Source organism: Chlorocebus sabaeus, chromosome 24, assembly GCF_047675955.1.
Source record: "Chlorocebus sabaeus isolate Y175 chromosome 24, mChlSab1.0.hap1, whole genome shotgun sequence".
Classification (NCBI taxonomy): Eukaryota; Metazoa; Chordata; class Mammalia; order Primates; family Cercopithecidae; genus Chlorocebus; species Chlorocebus sabaeus.
The window spans coordinates 315833-329373 of NC_132927.1; the positions used below are offsets into that span (position 1 = coordinate 315833).

Genomic DNA, 13541 nt, shown 5'->3' on the forward strand with positions numbered 1-13541 from the left:
CAATGGAGAAAAGTGAGAAACATTCCACAGGGATAGACTTGGGGTTCTTAGAGGAGCAGGAGAAAAAACAGAGAACTGTCGAGGGAAGGGGACTGATAAGTCCCCAAGCCAAGGTGGGTGTTATGCACAGGGTCAGGGCTGAGCTCCCTGGAGAAGGAACCAAAAGGACAGAAACCAACACCAATGTCTGTCCAGCTTTTGGGGGTGTAATGGGATTGGAAGCCCCAGTGTACCAGAGGGACACTGGGGAGCAGTGCGTGCGTGTGTGTGTGTGTGTGTGTGTACATGCGCATGCACACTAATGGGGGAATTACATGATGTTGTGTCGTCCTGGGGGCACCCTCACTAGTCAGAACTCTCAATAGCAGAGTGGCTTGCAGGTGAACAGGAGTCTCTGTGGCATGAGGTCAACAACTAAAGTTGCTGCCTCCCATGGTGTCCTAGCAAATACTGTCTTGGCATTCAAGATCCCACTCAAAAGCCCCTTCCTCTGTGAAGCCCTTCCTGATGGCTTCCCCACTCATCCATATCGCACCCTGCCTTAACGTGCTCTCACTGCATGCTGAGCAGGTCCGTAACATTGCACCTGTCACACTTAATTGCATATGTGTCTTGGCTTATCCTCTCTCTGTCTCTCTGTTCCACATACATCTGCCTCCCCCAGGGGCAGAGGCTGTGTCTTAATCACCTGTGTAGCCCCAGCACCTGGCACAGCACCTGACACCCAGGAGATGCTCAATAAATGGCTGCTACATTAATACATGAGCAGCTTAAGGGGACGGAGGGTGAAGGTAAATGCTCTTGCGTACTCATCGCAGACCACAATGTGCCCAGACGTCTTCACATGTGGTTTGCAGCTCCCCAGGCAACTGCTTACTTCCCTTAATTACTGATTTCACCAGTAATGACTTGTTTTGTTTCCTTAAGATCTGTGCGTGGCTCAGCCCCTCCCACAAGGGTAAGGCCGTATAGGTTGAATCTCCGGGGGTGTTGGGTATATTGTGGCACCGGGAAGAAGCCTGGGGAGTCAGTCCTTCAGCACATGCCCTCATGTGACCAGGATATGAGGTTGGGTGTCCTTAAGCAATTTTGTCCATTTCCTGTGTCTCCTTATAAAATGGTGGCTAGGGAACTGGACGTCATTCTCAAAGCTATGACGTTCAGCAAGGTACGTGATGGTTTTTAAGGAACACGGGAAGATCTACATTCTGCTATATTCCGGGTTACTGTGAGTGAGTACATGTGTGACAAGGACAGCCCGGTGTTCCTGTCTATGTGACTGCAGATATCCTTAGCTAGTATAACAATGTTGAAAGTGATGTGAGAAGGGGTATGTTTCCCAATGTGTATCGGCTGGGGGCTGTAACTGTCATGGTGTCACAGTGAGTTTATGTACTGGCGCCTGTGTGTGTCAAGATATGTGTGAGCCTGTGAGTCGTGGGTGCATGTGTCGCCATCATTTCTCTGTGTGAATGTGTATGCATGCACCACTGCAATGTGCGCATCTCTGTAATTCTGGGTGTGGGTGTGGTGTGAAGGGGAAGATGTGTGTCACTGTGTCTGTAGGGGTCCTGCCTCTAACCCACCCCTAGCCCGCCCTCTTCCCCTGGTTCTGTGGCTCCCTCCCAGGCTGTGGCCCTGCCCCTTCCCTCTTCTCCCTCCCAATCCATCCATGCGGGGGGAGCTGGTGCTGCGCCCCCCCCACCCCTCCCCATCCAGGCCCCATAAATAGCAGCAGAGCCGGAGTTGGAGCCAGCGCCAGCGGCTGGAGCAGCAAGGGAGTCAGGGCCAGGGCCAGAGAGCCGGAGAGAGGAGCCCCCGACCGAGAGCCCAGGTGAGCCCACCCTTCCTCCCCAGCCCAGCCCCAGCCCAGCCCAGCTTGGCCCAGTCTCCATAACAACGTCTCCTGGAGCCCACAGAGAGATCCTAGCCCTGCCCAATCCCTTCACCACCACAAGCCCCTGCCTATCTCAGGGACCCCCCAAGAACTGGGAGACTTGTGGCTGGAAAGCAGAGATCCCCCTCCCCCAGCCCAGACCCTCCCTCACATATCCAGAAAGGCACACATTGTGGGGAGGTAGATACCCAGCCAGAGAAAGATCCCAGTTCTGAGGGAGGTACAGGAACTGTCACACCCTCCTGGAAACGGACACACAACATGGGGAGACTGACACGGAAGGTGGGGCACTCAGACACACCAATGCACACTCACTCGGGGAAGCATGACATGAGATCAGACAGCCTCACCCTGAGATCTGTACAGACACAGATAGATGGACTGACCGGCCATGAACTCGGGCCGGCATACCCCTGCCTGCTTCAGCCCGAGGCTTGGTAGCACTGCTGGGGGAAGGTGGCATGCGTGCATCCCACGGGCAGCATGGAGGGAGCCACGACTCCCCAAAAATCCGGTCGCTAAGAGACAGTGCCAGTGCTGCCAAGAAGTGTGAAAACAGGGGAGGTGGGGAGGGATGTGAGGCTTGTCATAGTTGGAGCTCCTGCCAGGAGCCTGAAAGAGCTTTCAGCAGAGCCCTGGTCCTGCCTCCCAGCCCACCACCCCTCCTTTTCCATCAGCTAGCCAGTAGGGGAATGGGGGCAGGGGGTGGATAAGGATACCCCAGCAGGGGACTTTCCAACCTGTCTCCTGCCCACTGCAGACTCCACTTCTGAGACCCATCCTCTTCAGACCTCCAGGGGCCTCTTCACCCCCTGCCCCACCCCCTTGCCCTAGTTTAGCTCCCTCGTGCCAAGACTGAGTGCAGCGCTGGCTCCAACACCAGTCGGGAAATAGCAGAAGGTGCTGAGGCCGCAGAAAGTATAGATCAATCGATGGCCTAGGAGCCAAGACTGCCAGGAACATCCCCACCCCAACCCTTCAGCCCTCTCCAGCCCCATCCATGCATACCTAGGCCAGCAGCACAGGGCTTCTGTGCAGGAGTGGGAGGCTCAGGTCCACTGCCCTCCCCCGCTCAGAGCTCTGGTGAAGCTGAGCAGAGGGCAGGGGAAGCAGGAGGTTCGTGAGGCCCCCGGGTCTAGGGAAGAAGGTTAAGCGGGGTGGGGCCCAGGGACCCCAGAGGATAGACCCCTCTGCTGGCAGGTGTTCCCTTTCTAGGGTCAAGGACACCTGCTCTGTCCCCACAGTGACATGTCGGACCCTGAGATGGGATGGGTGCCTGAGCCCCCAACCATGACGCTGGGGGCCTCTCGGGTGGAGCTGCGGGTGTCCTGCCATGGCCTCCTGGACCGGGACACACTCACCAAACCCCATCCCTGCGTGCTGCTCAAGCTCTACTCTGATGAGCAGTGGGTGGAGGTGAGAGCAACTCAGGTTTCTCCTTAACTAACCTGGGTTAAGCTTGGGAAGGAGGGAGGCTGGGTGGGAGCAGTGAAAGCCTTGTAGGGAAATGTGTGGACTCTGCAGTGCCTTCTCGAGGCCGCTTGTGTAACCTTGGAGATGGGGTCCCGGAGGGGACTGAGATTGCCCCAGAGGCAGCGGGGTTGCTCCCAAAGGCCTCATGATAGCCCAGTGGACTGAGGGTCCAGTGAGCAGGCAGTACCCCAAGCTCAGGGATCAGCTTAGGAAGAGAAGAGCTGGTTGCTGGGGACGTGGGGGCCCAAGAAGAGCTGGCATGACTAGGGTAGTCCAGGGCAGGGAAAAGTATCCTTGGTTCCCAGAGAACCCTTGCCTCCCTTCAACTGCTACCACAGGTAGAGCGCACGGAGGTGCTTCGCTCCTGTTCCAGCCCTGTCTTCTCCCGGGTGCTGGCCCTCGAGTATTTTTTTGAGGAGAAGCAGCCCCTGCAGTTCCACGTGTTCGATGCCGAGGATGGAGCCACCAGCCCCCGAAATGATACCTTCCTCGGCTCTACGGAGTGCACCTTGGGCCAGGTCTGCATTCCCGGCCTCCCCGGCTACCCTACCCTACCTCCATCAGCTTTGCCTCTGGACACCGAAATGAGAGAAAACATGAGCTCTAGAGCTAGTTCAACCCAGCCTTGGCTCCCATCTCTGCCATTCACTAGCTGTGCAGCCTCAGGAAAGATACTTAACCTCTCTGAGTCTTACTTTTCCTATCTAAAAAATGGGGGAGTGGTCAGAGTGCTTCCCTCTTCAGACTACTGTAAAAATTGAACCCAACCCTAGCCCAAGTCAAAGTTCCAACCCTTGTGGACGCTCAGAGCATTTATTATTCCATCCCTTGTACGTGGCCAAGGCAGATGGGGTTGTCACAGCTGGGTCTCCCTCCACCTCCATCCCCAGATTGTGTCACAAACCAAGATCACTAAGCCATTACTGCTGAAGAATGGGAAGACTGCGGGCAAGTCCACCATCACGGTAAGCAAGATCACCTGCACTCACCCTTGGTCCAGGTATTCAATGCCCCTGCATGGACACCTATGGTGACATCATGCCCAGGACCACCCCCACCTAAGGGAAAGGGGATGGGGTGGACCTTGTGGTAGGGATAGAGGAGTCCTGCCACTTGCATCCCCCTTGCAGATCGTGGCTGAGGAGGTTTCTGGCACAAACGACTATGTGCAACTCACCTTCAGAGCCCACAAGCTGGACAACAAGGTTGGAACCCCAGAGTCCAGGCCCCCAACTCCCCGGTCAGTCCTAGGCCTCCCACTCAAGACAGATCCCAGGAGCCCAGGCCTGCTCCTGTCCCAGTGTGAGCCCATCCCCCACCCTCCTTGCAGCTCTCACCAGCCTCAGGGACCCTTTCTCCTGTATCTTCAGGATCTATTCAGCAAGTCTGACCCTTTCATGGAAATCTATAAGACCAACGGGGACCAAAGTGATCAGCTGGTCTGGAGAACTGAGGTTGGTGCCTGGGGCTATGGGGATGAAGGGAGGGAGAGCAAAGTAAGAAAACCCAGACAGGAGCTGACCAGCCACCTGGTGCCTCTCCAAGGTGGTGAAGAACAACCTGAACCCCAGCTGGGAGCCGTTTCGCCTGTCCCTGCATTCCCTGTGCAGCTGTGATGTCCACCGACCTCTCAAGGTGAAGTCCCAGCCAGGCAAGCACGCCTACTTGGAGCAGCCAGTCTGCTATCTAAGACCTTTCCCCTGCTTGTGGCAAGCCTCCCTCCTCTCCCCCATGTGATAAGCACATCCCACTGTGGGATAAATAACAGGTCACAGCTCTATGTTAAACTTCCCACATGTGTGCCTTTTATCAGTCCCTGACAGATTGAGCCAAAGAACAAAGTTCAGCAGGTGACTTCTCTGGGCAGGTTGAGGATTTCTGTTTGGGCCTCAAGACTGTGAGGCCCCTGCCTCTGAGTCCCCCTACTCACCGTGAACACTGCAGAGCATCTCCAACCTGACCCTACTCCTCCCCCTGCCTTCTCAGTTCCTGGTATATGACTATGACTCCAGTGGGAAGCATGACTTCATCGGCGAGTTCACCAGCACTTTCCAGGAGATGCAGGAAGGGACGGCAAACCCTGGGCAGGAGGTGCCACAAATACCCCACCCCCAGAATCCCCACCTAGATCCCTGGGAGAGTCCTGGGGGTGATTCTGAAGAGACTTCCATAGGAAGTGGAGAGGGTGGAAAGCACCTGGGCTCAGCTGAAGGACCGAGCCATGGGGGTCTTGCTTTGGGAGGCTCTGCTGGAAAGGAGAAAGAGGGGTCACCTGATGGATTTGTGACCCTGAACTTGTGGGGTGGGGTCTAGATGCAGTGGGACTGTATCAACCCCAAGTATCGGGACAAGAAGAAGAATTACAAGAGCTCAGGGACGGTAGTGCTGGCCCAGTGCACGGTAAATTTCACTTCCTGCTTCAAGCCTTGCCCCAGCCCCTGCCCCTACCACACTCTCAGGTTCAACCCTTCCCTTGTTTCAAAGACCAGTTTCTCTGCTTCTGGGAACTGGGAACCCTTGCCCTATTTCACCCCCAACTGCAACCCAAAAAACTCTGGCTCCCCCATGTTCCCCACAGAAGCCCTACCCATGCTCCCTCCTCAAAGGACCACCCCATCCCCTCACCTTACCCCTCTCCCTACCTCCAGGTGGAGAAGGTACACACCTTCCTGGATTACATCATGGGTGGCTGCCAGATCAGCTTCACGGTAAAGACTCAGAGGGAGGGCACACAGGCAAGAGGGAGGGGCTGAGTCCATAGTGAATGGAAGGAGCCCAGAATCTCCACTGCCCCCACTTGGGCTGCTCACGAGCCTTTGCATTGTCAGCTTATGCACCCCCCATCATTATGTGGCTACCTGTAGCCTCCCCCCCATTCATCTTAGTCCTTCCTACAGACCCCAGCTCTGGCCTAGGCAATCTGGTGGCTCTCATGACTGCAGCATGACCTTTTTCCCACCCCTACCCAGGTGGCCATCGACTTCACCGCCTCCAATGGGGACCCGAGGAGCAGCCAGTCCCTGCACTGCCTCAGCCCCCGACAGCCCAACCACTACCTGCAGGCCCTGCGTGCAGTGGGAGGCATCTGCCAGGACTATGACAGGTAGGAGGGAGTGGGGCGGGAGGGAACAGGCAGGGAGGCCTTGCCCGATGGATTCCACAGCCTTTTCTTCTCCCCAGTGATAAGCGGTTCCCAGCTTTTGGCTTTGGGGCTCGAATCCCCCCCAACTTCGAGGTAGGCTAGATGTGAGGGAAGGAAGGAGATGGGGGGCGTGTCAGTCAGGAAGAAAAGGCAGGCCCTCACTGCTCCTGCCTTGCCCTCGCAGGTGTCCCATGACTTTGCTATCAACTTTGACCCGGAAAATCCTGAATGTGAAGGTAAAAGGGGAGATTTTCACCTGCCCCGCCTTGCCCCAGACACACCCCACACAGGAGCACAGACTCCATTCCCAAGGGCCCAGCTTCCTGTCCCTTCCACCCATCCCAGGCCTGTCTTCATCAGGTGAGGCTTCCAGGGCTGAGGCCCAGCATCTGCCCCCAACTCTCCCCACCAAGGGACCGTCCAACTCTCCCACTGCTTAATGAAGGAAGGCGAGGGGAGGGCAGTCCTCAAACCTGGAAGCACTTCCTTGCTTTAAGGAGTGTCAGGAAGAGGCCCTGCTCATTTCTGCCAGCTTCTCAACTTCTCTTCACCCACAGAGATCTCAGGGGTCATCGCCTCCTACCGTCGTTGCCTGCCCCAGATCCAGCTCTACGGCCCCACCAACGTGGCCCCCATCATCAACCGTGTGGCTGAGCCGGCCCAGCGGGAGCAGAGCACCGGCCAAGCCACGGTAGGAAGACATGGTGGGCAAACAGGAGCTACCCCATGTGTCTTCGAGTGGTGCCAGGGCCAGGGCCTGCACCTGGGTGGAAACGCTGTCAGTGCCCTTGCACACAAAGCCAACCCTTCCACCCTCTCTGCTCGCCCTCAGAAGTACTCGGTGCTGCTGGTGCTCACTGACGGTGTGGTGAGCGACATGGCTGAGACTCGCACTGCTATCGTGCGTGCCTCCCGCCTGCCCATGTCCATCATCATTGTGGGCGTGGGCAATGCTGACTTCTCTGACATGCGGCTGCTGGATGGCGACGACGGTCCCTTGCGCTGCCCCCGAGGGGTGCCTGCAGCCCGAGACATTGTCCAGTTTGTGCCCTTCCGAGACTTCAAGGATGTGAGTCCCCTGGGCCCCTTCCAGCTGAAGGATTCCTCAGCTTCTCATCCCCCTAAATCTGACCTTTGTCTTCCATCATTTGATGTCCTGCTAAGGACGCTGGAGCCTAACTGGCCACCCTGAAGCCCCACTTCTCCCTCAGCTGACCCTGCCTGCCCTACTCTTCCTCCCACCCCTAACCACATCACTGTCCCCACCCTAGGCTGCCCCCTCTGCACTCGCCAAGTGTGTCCTGGCTGAGGTGCCACGGCAGGTGGTGGAGTATTACGCCAGCCAAGGCATCAGCCCTGGGGCTCCCAGGCCCTGCACACTGGCCACGACTCCCAGCCCTAGCCCATGACTGCTACCCTCCGGACCGACACTCCCTCAGCCTCTCAGTGAGTCCTGGGGGGTCCAAAGGAGTGGACACAGGGGGTGCAAAGTGGGGCTTGGTAGGGCCCATCTAGGCTGGGTGTAGTATAGAAGAGAGTGTTTATGACTCTCCCCCCACTCCCAGGTGCCTGTCCTGACCCTCGTGACTCCGGTGACCAATGCCTCCACCTCTTGGACCAGCTGTGCCCCCTGGGTTCTGGACGTGAGTGGTGGGCCCTGCTCCTATCTCTCCAAACCCCACACCCTTAATGCTGTGGCCCCTCAGTGACTTCCTTGGGTGATCCTGACTTTCTAGCCATTAATAAAGAGAACTGCTCCTAGCACCTCAGCCTCTAACCATCAAGCCTCAGATGCCCACTGGGCAGCCTGCAGCACACCCACACACACCATAAGAAATGAGGACCAGCACCTTTCAAAATCTGAGACAGAGCTCCCCAGGCAGGCTGCTGTCCCTGCAGTCTTACCCCAACTATGTGCCAGTGGGATCTGAGGAGCCCCCACCCTCACCTCCCAACCCCAGGGGGTCTACACACCATGGAGGTTAATTACAGGAGATACGGGGATAATTAGGGGCTGTCAGGGGGGCGGGCTGAAGCTTTCTTATAGCTGTCTCCAGAGAGGCCCTGCTGAGTCCCCCAGGAGCTGAACCCCAGCCCCCACACAGCTGTGGGGCGGGCCAAGAATAGGTGCTGGGGGTACTAAAGGAGGGCAGCAGGTCTGCTAGTGAACTGCGAACATAGTGGAGCATCTAAGGCCTGTACAGTCTGGTTTCCTGGGTGTGTCAATGTGTGTGTCTGTTCATGGCCTTAATGGGTCACACTCATGGACTCAGGGATGTGCAGTGCGTGAATACACAGATTCACACGCTTAACGATCACATCAGCAACAATAGCAAATATCATTATGTAGCATGTGTCAACTTTATGCTAAGTGCTTATTTAAATGCATTTATTCTCAGTAGGTGGTTACCATTATTTTCACCATTTTTCTGACAATCAAGTGAGGCTTCGTTTTAACTCACCCATGGTCAAAAAACTGGTAGAACTACAACTTGAAACAGAGTCTCACTCTGCCACGCAGGCTGGAGTGCAGTGGCACGATTACAGCTCACTGTAGCCTCGAACTCCTGGGCTCAAGTTATCCTTCCACCTTAGCCTCCTGAGTAGGTGGGACTCCAGGTGCATGCCATTACATCTGAATTATTTTATTTATTTATTTATTTTTGTAGTGACAGGGTTCTTGCTACGTTGCCCAGGCTGGTCTCAAACTTCCTCCTTGGCCTCCCAAAGTGTTGGGATTACAAGCAGGAATGACCGCGCCCCACCTAAAGCACTACTCTTAATCACCGCAGTGTGCAACTTTTTTAAGTATATTCAGGTGACCCAGAAGTATCATTTTGAGACCCAGGTATATGTGGCCTAGTTGTGTGCTCAGGTGTCTGTGGATGGTTCTGTATGCCTTTGTGTGCCACGCAGGTGAGAAAAGTGAACAAGAAAAGTAGTGGGTCTGAATTACAGCTCCAGGGCAGGCAAGGATAGACACAGGTGAAATTTAGAGTGAGAGAAACAGCTGGGCTCCTGGAAGAACCCTCCCGGCCCCATCCTCTCCCTTCAACAATGAGTGTGGAAGGGGATGAAGAAAGAGAAGCTAAAGGTTCTGTGAGCCCCTCAGAGAGAGAATCCAGAGCCAGAGAGGATAGCCAGTGGCCAATGGTGGAGAAGGGAGAGGAGATGAGAGAAATTCTGAGAGCAATGGAGGAGAGGACTCCCATTGCAGGCTCCTACATGGAGGAGGGATGAGCTGGGATAGAGGAGGGGGAAGAGGGAGCAAGAACTGAGATGGGAAGAGAAGAGACAGCTGGGGAGGGGGTGGAGAGAGGGGGTAGAAAGGAAGAGGGACATATGGGAGCCTCTTCCCCCATGCCCGAAAGCTTCTCCCATTTATTATGTCCAGTAGAGGACAGATGACAGTAACTGGTGAGGTGGCTGCTCCCAGCACAACGCCTGTGCTCTGCCCAGAGGCCCCATCTGCCCTCCCCTTAGGCTGCTGAACTGGAGGACTGGGTTACCATGGAAACTGTGAGACCTGGATAGCCACAGACAGGCCGAGTTGGGCCACTGAGGCTTCTGAGTTTGGTGGTGGTGGTGAGAGGGGGAGGATCCATCTGTTCCAATGCCTGCCCCTCCACCCCATTTCCATTGGCTCCCCATAACAGATGTGCCACTCAGCTCCAGGTGGGGACTTCCCTTTTTCTTGCTCTTTCTCTCTCTCCCTCTCTCTCCCTCTCCCACACACAGACACCCAAAACAGTAGCCTGAAGCAGGGATAAAGAATGAACACTTCTTAAATTGCAAGAGCATTTAGCCTATTGCATTAGAATTCTGCCTGGACTTCAAGTTTAATTCACAAAAGCTGCACTCTCTCAGCTCCTTGTCATCCCAGGAGAAGTCTCGCCTCAGCCCTCAGAGAGGCGGGAGGTGGTAGGAGCACCCTGTGCAGGTCTGGAGGCCCAGGAAGCCTGGAGGGAGCTGCAGAGGACCCATGTATGTGCTCACAGAGAAGCCAGGCTTCCTCACCTGGGCTGTGCATCCTCTGCCTAGGCTGCAGCTGGGAAACCGGAGCAGGATAGGAGGTGCCCTTGGCGAGATTGTCTTGGGGACTTCTTGGGGAGACCACTGGGACTTCCACACTGGGGAGATGCCAGAACTGGAAAGGGAGCAGAAGTCGTCCAATCCAAATGAGAATTAGATGAAGTAACACAAGCCCAGGAAGCAATCGATTTGCTCAAGGTGACAGGGGGATCCCATGGAAGAGCTGGGACTAGGACCCAGGCTTCCAGACTTCTGCACAGAGCTCTCTCCCAACCCACACCAACAACCCCCAGAGCTTCAGGCCTTTGCTGCTCTGAGCCCTGAAGGCCACAGGGTTAGGCAGGGGAAAAGCATCTTGGATAGAGTTCCTAGTCTGTCTAGTTATTGGGTATTGAAACCTTGAAAATTCTGTAGTGCTAAAATGGGGAGGTTACAAGCTTCAGAATGAAAATACAGCCTTATTGCTAATTACAGCTTTAATGTGTTACAGGTTGAAAACCTTGAATTAAAAACTAAACTGAGGTGGGAGCTGCAACCCTCCCCCACCTCTCATTCACTGTCACCACACTTCCACCCCCCAGTGCCTGGCACTGGTCCCTGCAGAGCTCAGCATGCTAGTCATGTGGGCTGGGTTTCTGTGTTCGTAAGGGGAGGGGACCCCTCTCCAGAAAATGACCAGCATCTAAATTCGGGCATGACTTGAGGACCCAAAAGCTTTGGGGATATTTGCGCGGTCATACAGGGCGTGGCTAGGACCAGAAGGCGCTCTGGTAACGATGCAGAGAACTGTGCAGCCGCCTCCTGGGCGGTGCCACCCCACCCAGCCCCCACTACACCACAAGGTGCTCTGAATGGCTCAGAGAAAGAGGTGGGAGAGTTCCCCGGACCCGGGACCGCTCGAGGTTAGCCGGTCACAGCGAGCCTTGTAGAGATCTCGCTCCCGGGCCAGGCGGGCCACCTCCGCCCGCAGCGCGTCCAGCTGGGCGGCCAAGCGGGCGCGCTCGGCCTCCAGCCCGCGCCGCTGCTGCAGCCGCTTGGAGCGACAGGCCTGCGCGTAGCCGCGGTTCTTTAGCGTGCGGCGCCTCTGCTTCAGCCGCAGCGCCTCGTCGCGTCCGCAGCCCCGCAGCTGCCGGTTTAGCTCCCGCACAGACATCGAGACCAGCGCCGCGTCGGAAAACCGCTCGGCCAGCTGCGGAGGGAGAGTGCAGAAACCGGGTCAGCGAAGGGTCCAGGGTCGCACCCCACTCAGCCCTGGGGGCCCGACGCTACCTGGCCCCGCCCCGGGACAGCCCCTCCCCGCCCCGCCCCGCCCCGGCTCCCACCTTCACCGGAAGGCTCGCATTTCCACGCAGTCTGTTTCAGTCCAGACCCCGCCCCAGGCCCTGACGCTCTCCGGGCCCCCCAGCTGACCGTTGCTTGAGTCGGGCGAGCCGGCCACGGTCAGGCGAGCCCACCGCGCACCTGAACCCCGGGCTCGTCTCTGGGATCCCCGGCATCCAGCTCCAGGCCCGGGTGTGTCCAGTGGATCCGCAGCCAGACGGCCCCCAACCCTCCAACGCTCTGCGTTTCCCTGTCCTGAAGCCCGCAACCCGGTGACCCTCACAGGATTTGGATTACATCCTAATGCCCTCAACACCCCCATCTGTGTCTGTAATTAATAGGATGAGTACCAATCCTTCCTGAGAAGGTTGGGGGCTGGGAAGCACGAAGTCTTGAAAAGGCCAATCTAAACCAGTCTTAACCCGGCTCCACTCCACACATAACCCTTTCCCTGGTTTCCACACACCGTGTATCTGTTTATCTCCCGGAGTCGCCCACTCCCCAGCTCAATTCTTCCCTTTGGATTTTCTGCTAATCTTATCTTCTCCCTGCTCCTCCTGGTTCAGCCTACTCATTTCTCTCCATTTTGAGAAAAGGGGGAGAAGCAGAATGTAGTTTTCTCGATCTGATTTCTTTCAAGGGACCTTCTTCCCTTCTGCCCTCTGTCCCCTGTCCCAGTCCATAACCCCCTCTGGGAGCTCCTCTTCCTCCCTTGGGTAGTCCTCCTTCCTTGCCCTGCCTCCCCTCAGGCCAGCTTGCTGACCACTCACCTGGATGTGCTGGGCTCCTGTCTCCTCTGGGCTCCCTGGGTAGTAGCTGTGAGGCCCATCAACAGGGACTGGGCCCTGACCCTGCAGCAGCTCCATGGCCTCTTCAGGACTCAGCCCCAGTGCCTCCCCAGCCCCCAGCTGCTGCTGCAGGGTAGCCAGCCAGTACAGCTCCTCCAGGCCTGGCCGGGTGCCCTCGGTCGCCCCCACCATGCCTGGTTCACTGAAGGTGGGTGAAGGAGGCACTGAGCTGTAAGGTGTGGAGCCCAGTGAGGCTGTAGGGGGGCCAGGTCGGCCCTCAGAGGGCTCCCGCTTTACCTCAAACTTCATCAAGTCAAAGTCATTGACATATTCCATGGCCAGGGGACTGGGGGGCAGGGTCATTCTGGAGCTGGGCTGGGAGGGGTGCACCTGCAAAGAGGAAGAGAGGTCTGGAGCACATGGAGGCCACCTGCCATCCCCTCTTCACCAAGTCCTTCTTCCCTCAAAGCCCAAGTGCCCTGGAGCAAGAGTTTGGGAAAGCCAGAGGGATAGTGCAGCTCTGTTCACTGCACAGTCCCCGCCAGGCTGAGGAGTAACCTTTCAGAGGGCAGGGGCTCCTGATAGGGGACGAGCAGCTGAATTCCTGAAGGAGGAAAAGGACAGCACAGCCTCTTGCCCCACTGATGCCTCAGGATCTATGAAAAGCAAGAGCAGTATGGCAGTACTCCCAACCCTAGTGCTGAGACATGCCGAGAGGTCTGTCATCTCAAGAGGCATCATTCCACTTCCAAGCCATTTTTTAAAATTGTTTAATTAACTGTGACAGAGTGAGTGTATATTTTAGGACAGTGGGAAGGCATGTATGCTGTGAATTTTAAAATACAAGAATAATGTGTTGTTATACCTCTCTGTCTCTCAAAGCACTCAG

General features: G+C 56.4%; 2 protein-coding genes across 3 annotated transcripts in view; one reads left to right on the plus strand and one right to left on the minus strand.

The window, feature by feature from the left end:
• Positions 1 to 19: 19 nt before the first annotated feature.
• Positions 20 to 8350, plus strand: CPNE6 (copine 6). The gene is made up of 17 exons (XM_073010838.1): positions 20 to 1834; positions 3142 to 3313; positions 3709 to 3888; positions 4261 to 4335; positions 4501 to 4575; positions 4741 to 4824; positions 4916 to 5005; positions 5357 to 5461; positions 5684 to 5770; positions 6019 to 6078; positions 6340 to 6473; positions 6551 to 6605; positions 6697 to 6748; positions 7070 to 7203; positions 7345 to 7581; positions 7784 to 7958; positions 8078 to 8350. Exons 2-16 carry the CDS (start codon positions 3146 to 3148, stop codon positions 7919 to 7921), a joined length of 1674 nt encoding a protein of 557 aa, XP_072866939.1. The 5' UTR covers positions 20 to 1834; positions 3142 to 3145; the 3' UTR covers positions 7922 to 7958; positions 8078 to 8350.
• Positions 8351 to 8849: 499 nt separating this feature from the next.
• NRL (neural retina leucine zipper) overlaps positions 8850 to 13541 on the minus strand; it is a 38683-nt gene continuing 33991 nt past the window's right edge. For both annotated transcript variants that reach the window (XM_007986277.3, XM_007986280.3), the window contains exons 3-4: positions 12635 to 13042; positions 8850 to 11733 (exon numbers count right to left, since the gene is read on the minus strand). In XM_007986277.3, the coding sequence (XP_007984468.3) occupies positions 11401 to 11733; positions 12635 to 13015 (714 nt within the window). In that variant the 5' untranslated portion in view covers positions 13016 to 13042 and the 3' untranslated portion in view covers positions 8850 to 11400. The remainder of the gene's footprint in view (positions 11734 to 12634; positions 13043 to 13541) is intronic.

Coding starts and splice junctions, on each gene's coding strand:
- CPNE6 (XM_073010838.1), top strand. CDS start 3,146: ATGTCGGACCCTGAGATGGGATGGGTGCCTGAGCCCCCAACCATGACG. Junction 4,576..4,740: donor CCCACAAGCTGGACAACAAG/GTTGGAACCCCA, acceptor CTGTATCTTCAG/GATCTATTCAGCAAGTCTGA. Junction 6,749..7,069: donor GGAAAATCCTGAATGTGAAG/GTAAAAGGGGAG, acceptor CTTCACCCACAG/AGATCTCAGGGGTCATCGCC.